This window comes from Ambystoma mexicanum, chromosome 4p (genome assembly GCF_040938575.1).
Source record: "Ambystoma mexicanum isolate Mex_15411 chromosome 4p, UKY_AmexF1_1, whole genome shotgun sequence".
Classification (NCBI taxonomy): domain Eukaryota; kingdom Metazoa; phylum Chordata; class Amphibia; order Caudata; family Ambystomatidae; genus Ambystoma; species Ambystoma mexicanum.
In genome coordinates, this window is record NC_090927.1 from 229430817 (window position 1) to 229446753 (window position 15937).

The 15937-nt window shown below is 54.9% G+C and overlaps 1 protein-coding gene across 2 annotated transcripts in view; it reads left to right on the plus strand.

The window, feature by feature from the left end:
- Positions 1–15937, plus strand: part of PKHD1 (PKHD1 ciliary IPT domain containing fibrocystin/polyductin) — a 4356595-nt gene that overhangs the window by 442584 nt on the left and 3898074 nt on the right. For both annotated transcript variants that reach the window (XM_069605754.1, XM_069605755.1), the window contains exon 12: positions 4980–5081. In XM_069605754.1, coding sequence (XP_069461855.1) covers positions 4980–5081 — 102 coding nt within the window. The remainder of the gene's footprint in view (positions 1–4979; positions 5082–15937) is intronic.

Sequence of the window (15937 nt, forward strand, 5' to 3'; positions counted from 1 at the left end):
CACCATGGACGATGCAACTGTCCGGCCCAAGGTACTACATGCAGTGCATGTGGCAGAAAAGACCACTACACAAAGTATGCAGGTCGTCGGGGCCGCAACAACAACCCCAAACACCCCAGGACAAAACCTCGGGAAAGAAAAAGAAACAGGCCAGTGCTCGCCGTGTCGAGACCGCCAATTCGTCGACCGAGGAGGAAGGAGATGATGTGACACACACCCAGCAAGAAGCTGCGCACGACCAATGGAAAAACGGAAAGAAGGTGCACCTGGTCTCAGCACTAAACTACGGAGACACAACACCTGAAAGGAAACGGCGAAGGTGAAAATGCCAAGTAGCAATCTGAGGACAAGACACCCAAATGACCATAGACACTGGGGCGTCCGTTAACGTCATGCCACTAACCGCATTCAGAAAACTACGGCCCAACCTATCCTGAAAACGACGGACACACTACTGTTTGCGTTTGGGTGCAAAACTCCACTGCCTATAGTAGGTAGATACCGAACCACACTAAACAAGGGTGATAAATCACTGCAGTCCAAAATCTACGTAATAAACGCAGGGATTGAGTGTCTTCTGAGTGGAGACGCGGCAGGCACCTGGGACTCATAAGTTTGATATGCGAAGTGACCGAGTCACAAGACATTGACAGCATTCTCAGGAAGTACCCGAACCTCCTCAAGGGGATTGGATGCCTCAAAGGAAAGTCAATCAAGCTGCACATTGATGAGTCCGTCCAACCGCGAGCAGTGCGACACCGAAGAACGCCATTCCACATACGAAACCAGGTGGAAAAGGAGCTCCGGGCACTTGAGATAGCGGGCATCATCGAGGAAGTGTCCGGGCCAACACCGTGGGTGTCACCCATGGTTGTCACCAAGAAACCCAAACAACCCGGGAAAGTGAGAATATGCATTGACATGCGCCTCCCCAATGCAGCAATAAAACGGGAGCGTCACTTCACCCCGACCCTCGATGAAATAGTAGCAGACCTCACAGGATCCAAAATATTCTCGAAGGTCGACCTCAACGCCGGATATCACCAACTGAAACTTCATCGTGAGTCCAGGTACATCACGACGTTCTCCACTCAAATAGGCCTACGTAAATACAAGCGCATCAGCTTCGGAATCTCCTCTGCGGCCGAAGTGTTTCAGCAAACTATCCAGGAGGTGATACGCAGCATTCCGGGGGTACTAAATGTCAGTGATGACATTCTCATACACGCAGAGAACAAGGAAGAACACGTAGGACGGCTCCACATGCTACTCAGCAGGCTAGAGAGCGCAGGCCTAACAATTCACAAAGACAAGGGTGAGTTCCTAAAGGAAGAGACCTCCTTCTTTGGGTACACTTTCAACAGCGCCGGCATCTCGGCAGACCCCCAAAAAGTGGCGGACATACAGGCTGCCTCGCCCCCCCCACACCAACGGAGGTTCGCAGTTTCTTAGGAATGGCAACCTACTGCGGAAGGTTCATCCCCAACCTGGCCACACTATCAGAACCCCTATGAGAGCTCACGAAGGCCAGCACAAAATGGGTTTGGGGGCCCGCCTGCCAAGAAGCGTTCGAACAAATCAAGGCATCACTCTCGGCAGACACCACCATGGCCTATTACAACCCTGCACTATCGACGGAACTGTATGTTGACGCCAGCCCGGTGGGTCTAGGAGCCATCCTCATGCAGGTGGCCAACACTGGAGAGTCAATGCATCCCGCGCCCTGACACTGATGGAGCAACGGTACTCCCATATTGAAAAGGAAGCGATCGCAGTGCTGTGGGGCTGCCACCATTTCCATCTGTATCTGTACGGCCAAAAGTTCAAGACCTACACGGACCACAAACCACTGCTCCCCATCTTCACGGGCTCCTCATCACAACCCCCAGCCAGGATCGGAAAGTGGCCGCTACAGTTACAACAGTATGACTTTGAGTTAGCATATCAGCCAGGCAGTGGAAACCCAGCGGACTTCCTGTAGAGACACCCAAGAGCGGCCACACCGGGGGAAATACACATGGCGGAAGAAACAGAGGAGGAACACATTTGCCAGGTGATCCACACAATGAAACCAAGACCCATTGGAATTCAAGACATTGTAGAGGCCACGCATAATGACCCATGCTGTGATCTGGTGAAAGACACGATCATCACGGGGGAATGGAAGTCTTTCCTATGGAACATCCACAATAGAACGGCTGAAGCAAAGGAATTCCTCATCGGCATCTTCCCAGTAAGACAAGACCTATACATCACAGAGGAAGGGTTCATCCTAAGAGGGACACAAATTTTCATCTCCGCAAGCATGTAGGACAGAGTTGTGGCATTGGCACACGAAGGTCACAAGGGGATGGTAAGAACCAATGCCCGGATCAGACACCGTGTCTGGTTCCCACATATCGATGAAAAGGTGGACCAGCTAATCACCACCTGCCTTCCATGCCAAATAACGGGGGCGCCGCCCAATTCTGAGCCCATACTATCAGCTGAGCGAGGGTCCTCCAGATGGGACGCCATCAGCATAGACTTCTGCAAGATACAGGAAGGCACACACCTATTGTTGGCGATCGAAGAAACACTCCAGGTACCCTGAGGTCGAAATTGTCAACTGCACGGCAGCAGAGGCTGTCATACCCGCAATGGAGAAAACGTTTGCCATTCACGGCCTTCCAAGAAGGATTCGGAGTGACAACGGTCCACCATTCGAAGGAGAGGAATTCAAGAAGTACCTCACAGAACTCAACATCCACTACCACCACATAATGCCTAGATGTTTTGCGCCTGTCGCGCGTCAACGCAAGCCCCTGGAGAGTGGACTTATACAGATTCCAGAGGAATTACAGAGTAACACCCCACAGCACAACGGGGATACCGCCGGCTGACTAATGTAGGGAACCATCATCAACTCATCCATCCCACACCACCCGAGCAGACGTACAGACACGTATGACAGGGCACGCACTGAGCGAAGGAGGACCGTAGCAAACGAACATATGAGCAACAAAAGGAACGCCAAGAGGTCCCACCACTGAGTCGGTGACCAGGTGGTAGTGATGAGAAACCACTCAAAGTCGAAACTAGACACCCAATACGACGCTGTCCCCTGGACCGTAACCCAAAGGCACGGGACGATGATAACAGCCCAGAGGGGACAAAGACAAGTAACAAGAAACGCGACTTGGTTCAAGGCAGTACCAAAAGATCTATGGACGGACGGTGAGCCCCAACCTGAAGAAGAAGAGGACCCACCAATGGGGGAGGAACATGACCACCTGGAATGCGAAACGATCATGGACGACAGAGTGGAAGAACAGCCGAGTGAACCAGAGATGGGTGAGCTGAACTATGAAGGTGAGCAACCCGAGGGGAGTCAGGGGATAGCACCCAGGGGTGGACGGTATGGTCTAAGAACTGCGCCCTGGCCTCCAGCCAGACTCAGAGACTATGAGTGGTAGTAGACCAGCCCGAGAGACTACCGAACTCACTGTCTGGAACAGTTGTTCAAAAGTAATGTTTGTTTATTAATGTTTTGTTTAAAATAAAGGAGGAATGTTACATCCGCCTTACATCCCGCTACGTGGTGATGTAAGGCATCCAGGATAAAAGCCCCGCCCCCGCTCCACGCGGGCAGTTCCGGGGCAGGACAGGAACACACGGGTGTCCGTGTCTTCACTGCTCCAGCTGGAGCTGCGCAGCTGGGCCTTGCAACCCAAGACCCTTATCTCCCATCGCCTGCCGACGCCTCAGCCGGGAGTTGGTACACAACACCCCATTCGACATAAATATTGTGAACCAGTGGCAACTTCTAGTCGCTCTCTTTCATGGCTGCTGAGGGACCAAAGGCTCTAGCTGGTGTCTTATTATGAGTATAATGGTAACAATAAAATGTGTGGTACTATAAATACCTTTTATTGTTCAAAATACATCCAAATGATGAGATGTGATTGCATGTGATGGCAATAATGATCTGTAGCTATAAAGTAACGCCACAAAGCGTACCTGACTATTAATGCAGGACAGTCTTGCATCTCGCTGCATCGTATCACGCGCAGCAAATCCTTTTTCCTTTCATCCCCTTTCTTTCTCCGCCTCCCTCTATATAGTCCCTTTCTCCTCTTCTCCTCCTGCAGAGGTCTTGCTCAGAGGAGAAAGAAACAATAAAAGGCAAGTGGGAAGAAAGGAAGAATGTTGACGAAGGAAGGAAAGAAAGGGAGAGTGAATGCATGGAGGAGAAAGATGGAGAGTAATGAAAAGGCTGGCATAGTTTGTGAGTCTGCCGCCAGGGGCCACCGTGTAATCACTGTGGATCTTCTGCCACTGGCCACCCACTGGTGGGATAATTGGAGGTTTGTGCGTGTAACGTGAAACAACCCCCCACAGACGTTCATCTGAACAAAACAAGAGTCATATTACCGACAGGCAAACATGTAACACTGCCAAAAATAGTTTTGTGATGTCAGCCAACATCTAACACATTTTACTCTTCCCAAACTTTTTTTGTGCTCACCAAACCTTCCTCTACATTTGTGTTCCTCCTTTTTTGCGTTTGTTCCTTGAGTTTTACTTCTCTGTTATATATTGCTTTCCAATTACATGGGCTTATCACATACCTTCTCATCTCCTCTCTGCTAAGTGGAACATTATAGCTGTGATGGTGATGGTAAAAACATGTGGTATTTGAAATACCTCCTGTAGCTATAATACGATCTAATGTATATGGAATGCCATTGGCTATTTAAGGGCATGGATGCATAGTAAGTGCGGCATGCGGTATATAACCCATGTTCATCGCTTGCAGAACTCCCTGTCTATGCAATTCTGTAAATGTTATAATCAATCACAACTCATCATTAGATGGTGTTTTAATAATTGGAGGCATTCAAAACACCACCCTCAGACCATTTGCACTATACCCATAATGTGTTTTCTCTTATTTTGTTGCAAAATTGTTTTTAAAGGAAGATGTTTTCTTTCTATAGATGTATGGTCGATATTTCCAGTCAATGGTAGCCTAGGAGGAGGAACAGAAATAACAATTAAAGGGGACTTCTTCCTTCAGCCAGCAAAAGTCACTATTGCAGGTGTGTATTCTTTATTGAATTCATCCAGTCCATCTGCAGTTCGATCCCTTCTTGCATCAGTCCCAGAGTACTTGGAGGGAGGGGATTAAGTGGTGCATTGTTTGACTGCAGTGTCTTATGTAAATGATAGGATGTCAGAACAATACTTTGCAATGAAATAGCAAGTAATTAGGATTAAAAAGACAAAACAAGGAACAAACTAAATGCAGATGTCAATGTTCTCAAAGAGAAAAATCCTAAGTAAAGTGACCACAGCTGATAGGCAAGACCTACTGTAAGATAACTATTCCAAAAATCGACTTCTATTCATTCAGGCAAAGTAACGATTGTGTTCACGATTTTAAGTTTGTATATGTATATAGTGAAGTCTGAAACAGATCTTCATTATTTTATATTTTACAGAAGAAAAAAAACAAGTGCTGAAAAGGGGACGTTGGCAGTGCCATGGTTTATGTGTGTTATAAATGACAAATCCGGCTTTCAAAACAAAACATTATTTTCTACAGGACAGGATATATCTTGTTATTTCAGTGAGACACTTGACTATCTTGAAAATCCTTGATGAGTTCTTCAAGCCATGGTGAAAAGTCTGAATCCGTGTCTCTACTGAATGTGATGAGCTGTGGGCATGCTATTCATGCCTGGAATTCATGCTATCAAACTCCTCTGAAAACCTCTACTGAACTGTATGTCCTACAAACATATCTCATAATTTGCATGAAGCTTAAATTCATGGTTTCTACTGTGACTAGAGTCTTAAGCAGGGACATCATTTAGGGGTCGCCAGAGGTCGTACTTGTGACCCCTGAAGTCTCCCTTGCTATCCCTAAAAAAAATAAAAACACTTTTTATTTTGTTTGAACAAATTGAAGCTCCTGGGCTGAGGCCAAGGCCATGTGGCCCCCTGTTTCTGGAGTGGCTGGCTTTCTTGTTCAGGCTTCTTTAAAAAACAGGGGGTTCCACAAGTGTAACACTTTGAGCAGCAACCTTAAATAAGAAAGAATAGGAATAACAAATCATTCTGCAATTCTATACAATAATTGCTATTCTCATTAAAGGTTTATTTCAGGTACACTTCAGGGGGTGAGTCACTGATTTAGGGGTCGATTCATGGAAATAATGTGCGCCGAAAATTCCCACGCAGAGGTTCCAAAACATGCGAATCGCAGTAAAAGTGCGAAAATCGCAGGGAAACCAGCGCACATCGATTCATGGAAGTCCGTGCGCGAGAAAAACATTGGATGTGCGCTAAAAATGTGCGCCGCGCACGCCGGCGCACAGGTCATCAACAGCGTGCACCACGGGCACTGCGAAATCGCACATAGCGCGGCGCACATCACAAAAGTAGGCGGAACACGGGGCGTAACACTCGGAATGGGGAACAATGTGTGAAAATATGGGCGTCACGGGGGAAGTACAGGAGGCAAGTGCGCGGAACGCCCACAAGCTCGCCTACAACTCGTATTCATTGAATCGAATAGGGCAAACCAGCGCACGGTCAAAGACGCGCACAGGACCAAACAAGTGCGCCACAAGAAAGCAGTCGGTAGCGCCCCTGCGACTGAAAAAAATGTGCGCCAAAATGTGCGCTAACAAAAATAACCCATATACAGCCATGATGAATGGGCCATACAGTGGCCCTCTAGGACAAATGAGGTGCAAAGGGGTACCGACAAACACAGACACCCGCTGTGTGAAAAATAGCGTGTGCGTGTGTTCCTGGGTGCGTGGGAAGTTCCACACGCGATTGGCCTGGGTACGTGTACTTCGGGGTGCACGGGAAGTTCCACACGCGATTGGCCTGGGTACGTGTATTCCGAGGTGCGCGGGAAGATTCACAGCGATTTCAGCAGGGTACGTGTATTCCAGTGGTGCCGGGAATGCTACACGTGATTTGACCATGTGGGTCCTCCCAGGTGTTCCCTCTACACCCTCCACGGCCCCTGCAGGCAGACCACAACACAGGGGACTACCCTGCACCCCTGCTCATGTCCCACAGGCAACCCATCCACCATGGCCATGCCCACCAGCCAACCCACATGTCTCCTTGCACTACTGATCACCAACACATGTCTCCCATCACCCCCACCCCCCAGTAGTGCAGGGGCACCCTGCACCAGGCCTCCAAACATGTCCAATTCATGTCTCCCTGCACCCCCACCCCCCAGCCACCAGGGACAGCCTCCACCAGGCCCCCACCCATGTCTACCACCACCCCCCAGCAGTGGAGGGGCAGCCTCCACCAGACCCCACTCATGTCTCCCACCACCCCCACCCCCCAGCCACCAGGGGCAGCCTCCACCAGGCCCCCACTCATGTCTTCCATCACCCCCACCCCGCAGCAGTGCAGGGGCAGCCTCCACCAGGCCCCCACTCATGTCTCCCTGCACCCCCACCCCCAGCAGTGCAGGGGCAGCCTCCACCAGGCCCCCACTCATGCCTCCCACCACCCCCACCCCCCAGCATTGCAGGGGCAGCCTCCACCAGGCCCCCACTCATGTCTCCCACCACCCCCACCCCCGAGCCACCAAAGGCAGCCTCCACCAGGCCCCACTCATGTCTCCCACCACCCCCACCCCCCATCCACCATGGCCATGCCCACCAGCCAACCCACATGTCACCTTGCACTACTGATCACCAACACATGTCGCCCATCACCCCCACCCCCCAGCAGTGCAGGGGCACCCTCCACCAGGCCCCCAAACATGTCCAACTCATGTCTCCCTGCACCCCCACCCCCCCAGCCACCAGGGGCAGCCTCCACCAGGCCCCCACCCATGTCTACCACCACCCCCACCCCCCAGCAGTGCAGGGGCAGCCTCCACCAGGCCCCCACACATGTCCCACTGCACCCCCACCCCCCAGCCACCAGGGGCAGCCCCCACCAGACCCCCACTCATTTCTCCCACCACCCCCACCCCCCAGCAGTGCAGGGGCAGCCTCCACCAGGCCCCAACTCATGTCTCCCACCACCCCCACCCCCCAGCCACCAGGGGCAGCCTCCACCAGGCCTCCACTCATGTCTCCCACCACCCCCACCCCCCAGCCACCATGGGCAGCCTCCACCAGGCCCCGACTCATGTCTCCCACCACCCCCACCCCCCAGCAGTGCAGAGGCAGCCTCCACCAGGCCCCCACTCATGTCTCCCTGCACCCCCAACCCCCAGCCACCAGGGGCAGCCTCCAAAAGGCCCCCATCCATGTCTACCACCACCCCCACCCCCCAGCAGTGCAGGGGCAGTCTACACCATGCCTCCACGCATGTCTCCCACCACCCCCACCCACCCAGCAGTGCAGGGGCAGCCTCCACCAGGCCCCCACTCATGTCTCCCACCACCCCCACCCCCCAGCCACCAGGGGCAGCCTCCACCAGGCCCCCACTCATGTCTCCCACCACCCCACCCCCCAGCAGTGCAGGGGCAGCCTCCACCAGGACCCCACTCATGTCTCCCTGCACCCCCACCCCCCAGCCACCAGGGGCAGCCTCCACCAGGCCCCCACCCATGTCTACCACCACCCACACCCCCCAGCAGTGTAGGGGCAGCCTCCACCAGGCCCCCACTCATGTCTCCCACCATCCCCACCCCCAGCAGTGCAGGGGCAGCCTCCACCAGGCCCCCACTCATGTCTCCCACCACCCCCACCCCCCAGCAGTGCAGGGGCAGCCTCCACCAGGCCCCCACTCATGTCTCCCACCACCCCCACCCCCCAGCAGTGCAGGGGCAGCCTCCACCAGGCCCCACTCATGTCTCCCTGCACCCCCACACCCCAGCAGTGCAGGGGCAGCCTCCACCAGGCCCCCACTCATGTCTCCCACCACCCCCATCCCCCAGCCACCAGGGGCATCCTCCACCAGGCCCCCACCCATGTCTCCCTGCAACCCCACCCCCCAGCAGTGCAGGGTCAGCCTCCACCAGGCCCCCACTCATGTCTCCCACCACCCCCACCCCCCAGCAGTGCAGGGGCAGCCTCCACCAGGCCCCCACTCATGTCTCCCTGCACCCCCACCCCCCAGCAGTGCAGGGGCAGCCTCCTCCAGGCCTCCACTCATGTCTCCCACCACCCCCACCCCCCAGCCACCAGGGGCAGCCTCCACCAGGCCCCCACTCATGTCTCCCATCACCCCCACCCCCCAGCAGTGCAGGGGCAGCCTCCACCAGGCCCCCACTCATGTATCCCACCACCCCCAGCCCCCAGCAGTGCAGGGGCAGCCTCCACCAGGCCCCCACACATGTTCCCCTGCACCCCCACCCCCCAGCCACCAGGGGTACCCTCCACCAGACCCCCACTCATGTCTCTCACCACCCCCACCCCCCAGCCACCAGGGGCAGCCTCCACCAGGCCCCCACTCAAGTCTCCCACCACCCCCACCCCCCAGCAGTGCAGGGGCAGCCTCCACCAGGCCCCTACTCATGTCTCCCTGCACCCCCACCCCCCAGCAGTGCAGGGGCAGCCTCCACCAGGCCCCCACTCATGTCTCCCACCACCCCCATCCCCCAGCCACCAGGGGCATCCTCCACCAGGCCCCCACCCATGTCTCCCTGCAACCCCACCCCCCAGCAGTGCAGGGTCAGCCTCCACCAGGCCCCCACTCATGTCTCCCACCACCCCCACCCCCCAGCAGTGCAGGGGCAGCCTCCACCAGGCCCCAACTCATGTCTCCCACCACCCCCACCCCCCAGCCACCAGGGGCAGCCTGCACCAGGCCTCCACTCATGTCTCCCACCACCCCCACCCCCAGCCACCATGGGCAGCCTCCACCAGGCCCCCACTCATGTCTCCCATCACCCCCACCCCCCAGCCACCAGGGGCAGCCTACTCCAGGCCCCCACTCATGTCTCCCATCACCCCCACCCCCCAGCAGTGCAGGGGCAGCCTCCACCAGGCCCCCACTCATGTATCCCACCACCCCCACCCCCCAGCAGTGCAGGGGCAGCCTCCACCAGGCCCCCACACATGTTCCCCTGCACCCCCACGCCCCAGCCACCAGGGGTACCCTCCACCAGACCCCCACTCATGTCTCCCACCACGCCACCCCCCAGCCACCAGGGGCAGCCTCACCAGCCCCCACTCAAGTCTCCCACCACCCCCAACCTCCAGTAGTGCAGGGGCCGCCTCCACCAGGCACTCTACTCATGTCTCCCTGCACCCCCACCCCCCAGCAGTGCAGGGGCAGCCTCCACCAGGCCCCCACTCATGTCTCCCACCACCCCCACCCCCCAGCCACCAGGGGCAGCCTCCACCAGGCCCCCACCCATGTCTCCCTGCACCCCCACCCCCCAGCAGTGCAGGGGCAGCCTCCACCAGGCCCCCAATTATGTCTCCCACCACCCCTACCCCCCAGCCACCAGGGGCTGCCTCCACCAGGCCCCCACAAATGTCTCCCACCACCCCCACCCCCCAGCCACCAGGGGCAGCCTCCACCAGGCCCCCACTCATGTCTCCCACCACCCCCACCCCCCAGCCACCAGGGGCAGCCTCCACCAGGCCCCCACTCATGTCTCCCATCACCCCCACCCCCCAGCCACCAGGGGCAGCCTCCACCAGGCCCCCTCTCATGTCTCCCATCACCCCCACCCACCAGCAGTGCAGCGGCAGCCTCCACCAGGCCCCCACTCATGTCCCCTATCACCCCCACCCCCCATCCATGCAATTTGCCTGGGTATGTGTACTTCGGGGTGCGCGGGAAGTTTCACACGCGATTGGCCTGGGTACGTGTACTTCAGGGTGCGCGGGAAGTTCCACACGCGATTGGCCTGGGTACGTGTACTACGGGGTGCGCGGGAAGTTCCACATGCGATTGGCCTGGGTACGTGTACTTTGGGGTGCGCGGGAAGTTCCACACGCGATTGGCCTGGGTACGTGTACTTTGGGGTGCGCGGGAAGTTCCACACGCGATTGGCCTGGGTACGTGTACTTCGGGGTGCGTGGGAAGTTCCACATGTGATTGGCCTGGGTACGTGTACTTCGGGGTGCGCGGGAAGTTCCACACGCGATTGGCCTGGGTATGTGTACTTCGGGGTGCACGGGAAGTTCCACACGCAATTGGCCTGGGTACGTGTACTACGGGGGGCGCGGGAAATTCCACACGCGATTGGCCTGGGTACGTGTAATTCGTGCTGCGCGGGAAGTTCCACACGTGATTGGCCTGGGTACGTGTACTATGGGGTGCGCGGGAAGTTCCACACGCGATTGGCCTGGGTACGTGTACATTGGGGTGCGCGGGAAGTTCCACATGCGATTGGCCTGGGTACGTGTATTACGGGGTGCGCGTGAAGTTCCACAGGCGATTGGCCTGGGTATGTGTACTTCGGGGTGCGCGGCAAGTTCCACACGCGACTGGCCCTGTGAGAGTGGGGTACGTGTATTCCAGGGGTGGGCGGTAATATTTACTCACGACTGGGCCTGGGAGAGCGTGCTACGTGTATTCCTGGGGTGGGCGGGAACGAAAAATAAATGGTCCATTCCTGAAACACGTATGCCAGCATGAAGCAGGCGTACGTCGACCCGCGCAGCATAAAAGTGCGCGCAAACAACAAACAAGCTCAGACGCCAGGATGAATATACCATTCCTAGCAGCATTGGCCGTGGGTTACCAAAGGAGGAGGAGGAGGATAGTAAAGGCCAGAATTTTCACTCCCAGAACCAGCCTTTTTGGGATGCCTGATGACCAGGTGTATGGGAGGTACATGTTTCCACCACACATAATACTGGACCTGGTCAGTGAGTGGGAGGATGACCTCACATCACCCACCCTGTGCTCCCAAGCATTCAGCCCCCTGGAGAAGGTCCTCAATGTACTGCACTTCTTGGCCACAGGATCATTTCAGCGGACAAGTGCCATAGTGGGTGGGGTGTCACAGGCCACGCAGTCACGCTGCCTAAACAAGGTCTTGAACATCATCACTGCACGCCCATCAGTCAGTAGGCACATATACCTGCCCAGGACACCTGCAGAAAGGCAGGCTGCCACCCTCGATTTCTACGGTGTGGCACAATTCCCAAAAGTACTAGGTGCCATTGACTGCACCCATGTGGCACTACGTTCCCCCAGGGCATCTGAGCACATCTATAGGAACCGCAAGCACTGGCATTCCATCAATGTGCAGGTAGTATGTAATGCCAAGGGAATCATCACCTCAGTATATGCCAACTATCCAGGGTCCACCCACGACAGCTTCATTTACCGAATGTCTACCCTAAGCCGGGACCTAGAAGCTGGGCGGCATGGCGATACATGGCTGCTTGGTGAGTATGAATGCCACTGCACATGCATTCATGTCAGATGCAGAGTTATGTCACTACCCCACTAATGATACCCATCACCTCCTCACCAGGGGACAGTGCCTACCCTCTGAGCACCCACATGATGACGCCAATTCGGAACCCCATCACGCCTCCAGAGGTAAGATACAACACAGCCCATATTGCAACCCGGGGCATAGTGGAGCGTACATTCGGAGTGCTCAAGTCACGCTTTCGCTCCCTTGACCGTTCTGGCGGGCAGCTGTTATATTTGCCTCCAGTAGTGTGCAGGATCATAGTGGCAGCATGTGTCCTGCACAATGTTGCAACACGCCGGGGCCTGGCTGTGGACATGGTGGTGCCCCCACATCCCCAACCACATGCACGCCCGCTGTGCATGGGAGGGGAGAGGGCACGGGGTGAGGCAGCCCGTACGCAGCTGGTGGCTAATTACTTCACATAGAAATCAAACCCCAGTGGAGTGCACACAGCCCTGGCACATACCATCTGATAAGCAATGATGACTCGACCTGACAATTAAGACGAACAAAGGGACAGTCAACTGTTAAAACCATAGCAGCCTGAGATTGTTCATGTGGAAGTGTCACAATGTGTGCATCCCTACCTACACAAACACCACCAATGCAGTGTCATCAAAATACACTTCCATGCTGCAGAAATGAATACCCACTCGCAAAATACTTCATGAAAACAGTGCCCTGTCACCCAACCCCTCCCCGGCACGGCCACACAACACACCATGGCATGTCATGCAATTTGAGAGGAAACAAATTAATCCCCACAACATGCCCCAAGTGTCACCAGCTACAGTGTCCCTAATGGAAACATGTCCACACATGAAATGGTCACAGTAATGCAGGACCTACAACACACATTACCAAATACTTACCAAGAATACCAATCACCTACACAACCTCCAACCTACCTTAAACATGACATTGCAGACTTAAAAATTTGCTAGCCTCACCACCTGAAGATGCCAGCCCTCTGAACACTTCCAAGTATACAGTGTTAGCGCCACGCAAGAGTGTAGGTGCACTGCTTGCAACATGGACTCCAGTTCCAAGGTGGACCGCATTGTGAAGACATGAGGAAGGACCTGCAAATTAGGAGGATGAGATGGATGCAGAGGCACATATTAATACACCATGCAGTGTATAATACAACAACAATATGCACTATGAATGTATACACAGTATTGACTACAGACTGCCCACACAGCTCATGGGAGTCCAATGTCACCATGTACGTCAATGTCACTTGGGCACACCCTTTGCAAGCCCATGGAAACGGGAAGCAGGAGGGGTGTGTGTCACAAAAACCCAAGCATCTGAACCAAATTCATGACAAGCCTGCATGTGCCCAGCCACAATGCAGCGTATGCCCACGGGAGCCACACAAGGCAACACACTGTTCCAAAAAAATAAATAAATAATACATTTAAAAAAATCAAAAATGGCCATTAATGGGCCCGGGGGGGGGGGGTGGGGAGGCCACCCAGGAGGTCCGAGTACAGGGTGCACACCAAAACCCACCTGTGTGGATCTTGTGAAAAAAAAACACCTCCATGGGCTCATGGCCTACACGGCTACCCTATTGTGGGAGTATCACTGCTGTCGCTCTCCTCACCCTCTGCAGCTGCATCAGGAGGTGGTAGCACTATGGGAGGCAGCCCACGCAAAGCCCTAGTCTGTTCCTCCATGGCTGCAAGCATGCGGGTGTGGTAGGTCTCGTTCTGGAGGATAAGTGTCCGGAGGTCCCCATGCAACAACTCACGGGATGCCCGGACCTCCACCCTAGTTGCCTGCATCTCAGCGGAGAGCGTACGTGTGAGACGCTCCAGCTTCTGTTCTGTCCTTCTGTTTGTTGAAGCCTCAAGCTCAAAAAGAGTCGTCCTGAGGTGAGGGAGTTCCACCCTCAGGGCTTCCCTGTGGCCCTGGGACTCTATGGAAATGGCTTCCTGCAGAGTCGCCAGTGCCGCCCGCCTGTCCCTGTCGGATGCCAACATGTCCTCCCTGTGTGACTGGCAGATGGAGTTGGTTGCCTGCTGTAGTCGCTCCATCAGCCTTTCGGGGGGGACAATGGAAGTGGCCACCCTATCCATGGCCTGAGCCATCATCTCTGATGATGCTGACTGTTGGGTTGCCATACCGTATATGGATTTCTCCCATGCGGTATTGCCAGGTGGCTGATGGCCACCACGTCGGCGGGCACCACACCTGTCTGGGGCAAGGCGAAACGCACCTTGCTGTGCCGGCACTGCCTGAGGCTGCAGAACTGCATTCCCCCTGCTGGCTCAGGAACAGGATCAGATGTTGCAAAGTGTGACCCTGCATCCGTAACCACCAAAGGCGTACCTGCCAACACTGACATCCCCATTGAGGGTTCTAACCCTGGTGCAGGTGGGTCGGACAGAACAGAATCCCTCCCAGGAACACTCACCTGCGACGGCACATAGGTCTCATCATCCGAATCGACACCTGAATAGAGCTCGTGGGAGGTGCAGCCAGAGACACCCCTTGAGAGCACGACCTGCAGCAGTTGTGGGTTCTCACCCACCACCACACCACGTCCCTCACTGGTGGTCGGTCGGCCCTCAGACCCCTCCTGTGTCTGCACCATCTCCACAACCCCAGCAGTATCAAGTATGTCATCCCCTGCAAAGACATAAAAGAAAACAAATGGAAACAGGCATTAGCACTATGGCACACAATTAGGGCTGAGAGGCTACAGAAACAGTACTTGATTGACACATGTCCCACATGACTAAAACCCTCCCATGCATGCACCGTCACTGCGTGTGAAGGGGAGGCAGATGGCGCACATTGATGACACCAAGATGGAAGATGAACACATTTGCTGCATGCTGCCTAGCAGTAGCATCACACATTGGCCAGTGATTGGCAGGTCAAATACACATGCCATCACACAGATGGCATGTACCCTAGCCATGAAGTGAAGAGGGAGAGGAGGTCACCAATTGTTCATTCAGTCCAGTTTGCTAATGTAATTGATTTTTTCATTGAAATGGTTCAAATGTTTAACCTGCAGCTGCCAGTCCAAAATGGTCCTGTAGCACAGGGACATGTCTAAACAAATCATGTCCAGGAAACTAAGCCAGTCCACTGTACCATAGCCATGTCAGACATGTGACAATAGGACTGAGAAATCCTGAGTAAAAGTGGTGGTATGCAAACAATCTGCCTGAATAAACAGAGGTAAATAAGCAACAATGTTGTGGCAAGATGGCACTCCAAGGGCAACTGGCGTGGTGTTGGGCTGGTTGTCTAATGTTGGCAGAAGGGATGCTGCTATACCCAAATTCTGGTGCGCAGAATGTATAGGAAGAGGCACATGGGTGACCCAAACCACTCAGGCACACACCCTCACCTGGCACCCAAACAGAAGCCCTCCCACACACACCATGCACATGGATGACACACACATGCATGTGCACTCACCGGACAATGCCTCGTAATCTGCCAGTTCTCCCACACCTTGGAACTGTTCCTCCGTGACGTAGGTCCCAGCAACCTGCTCGTGTGGAGTGAGTTCTGTGTCGTCTGCTGGAGACCCACCTCCAGTCACTA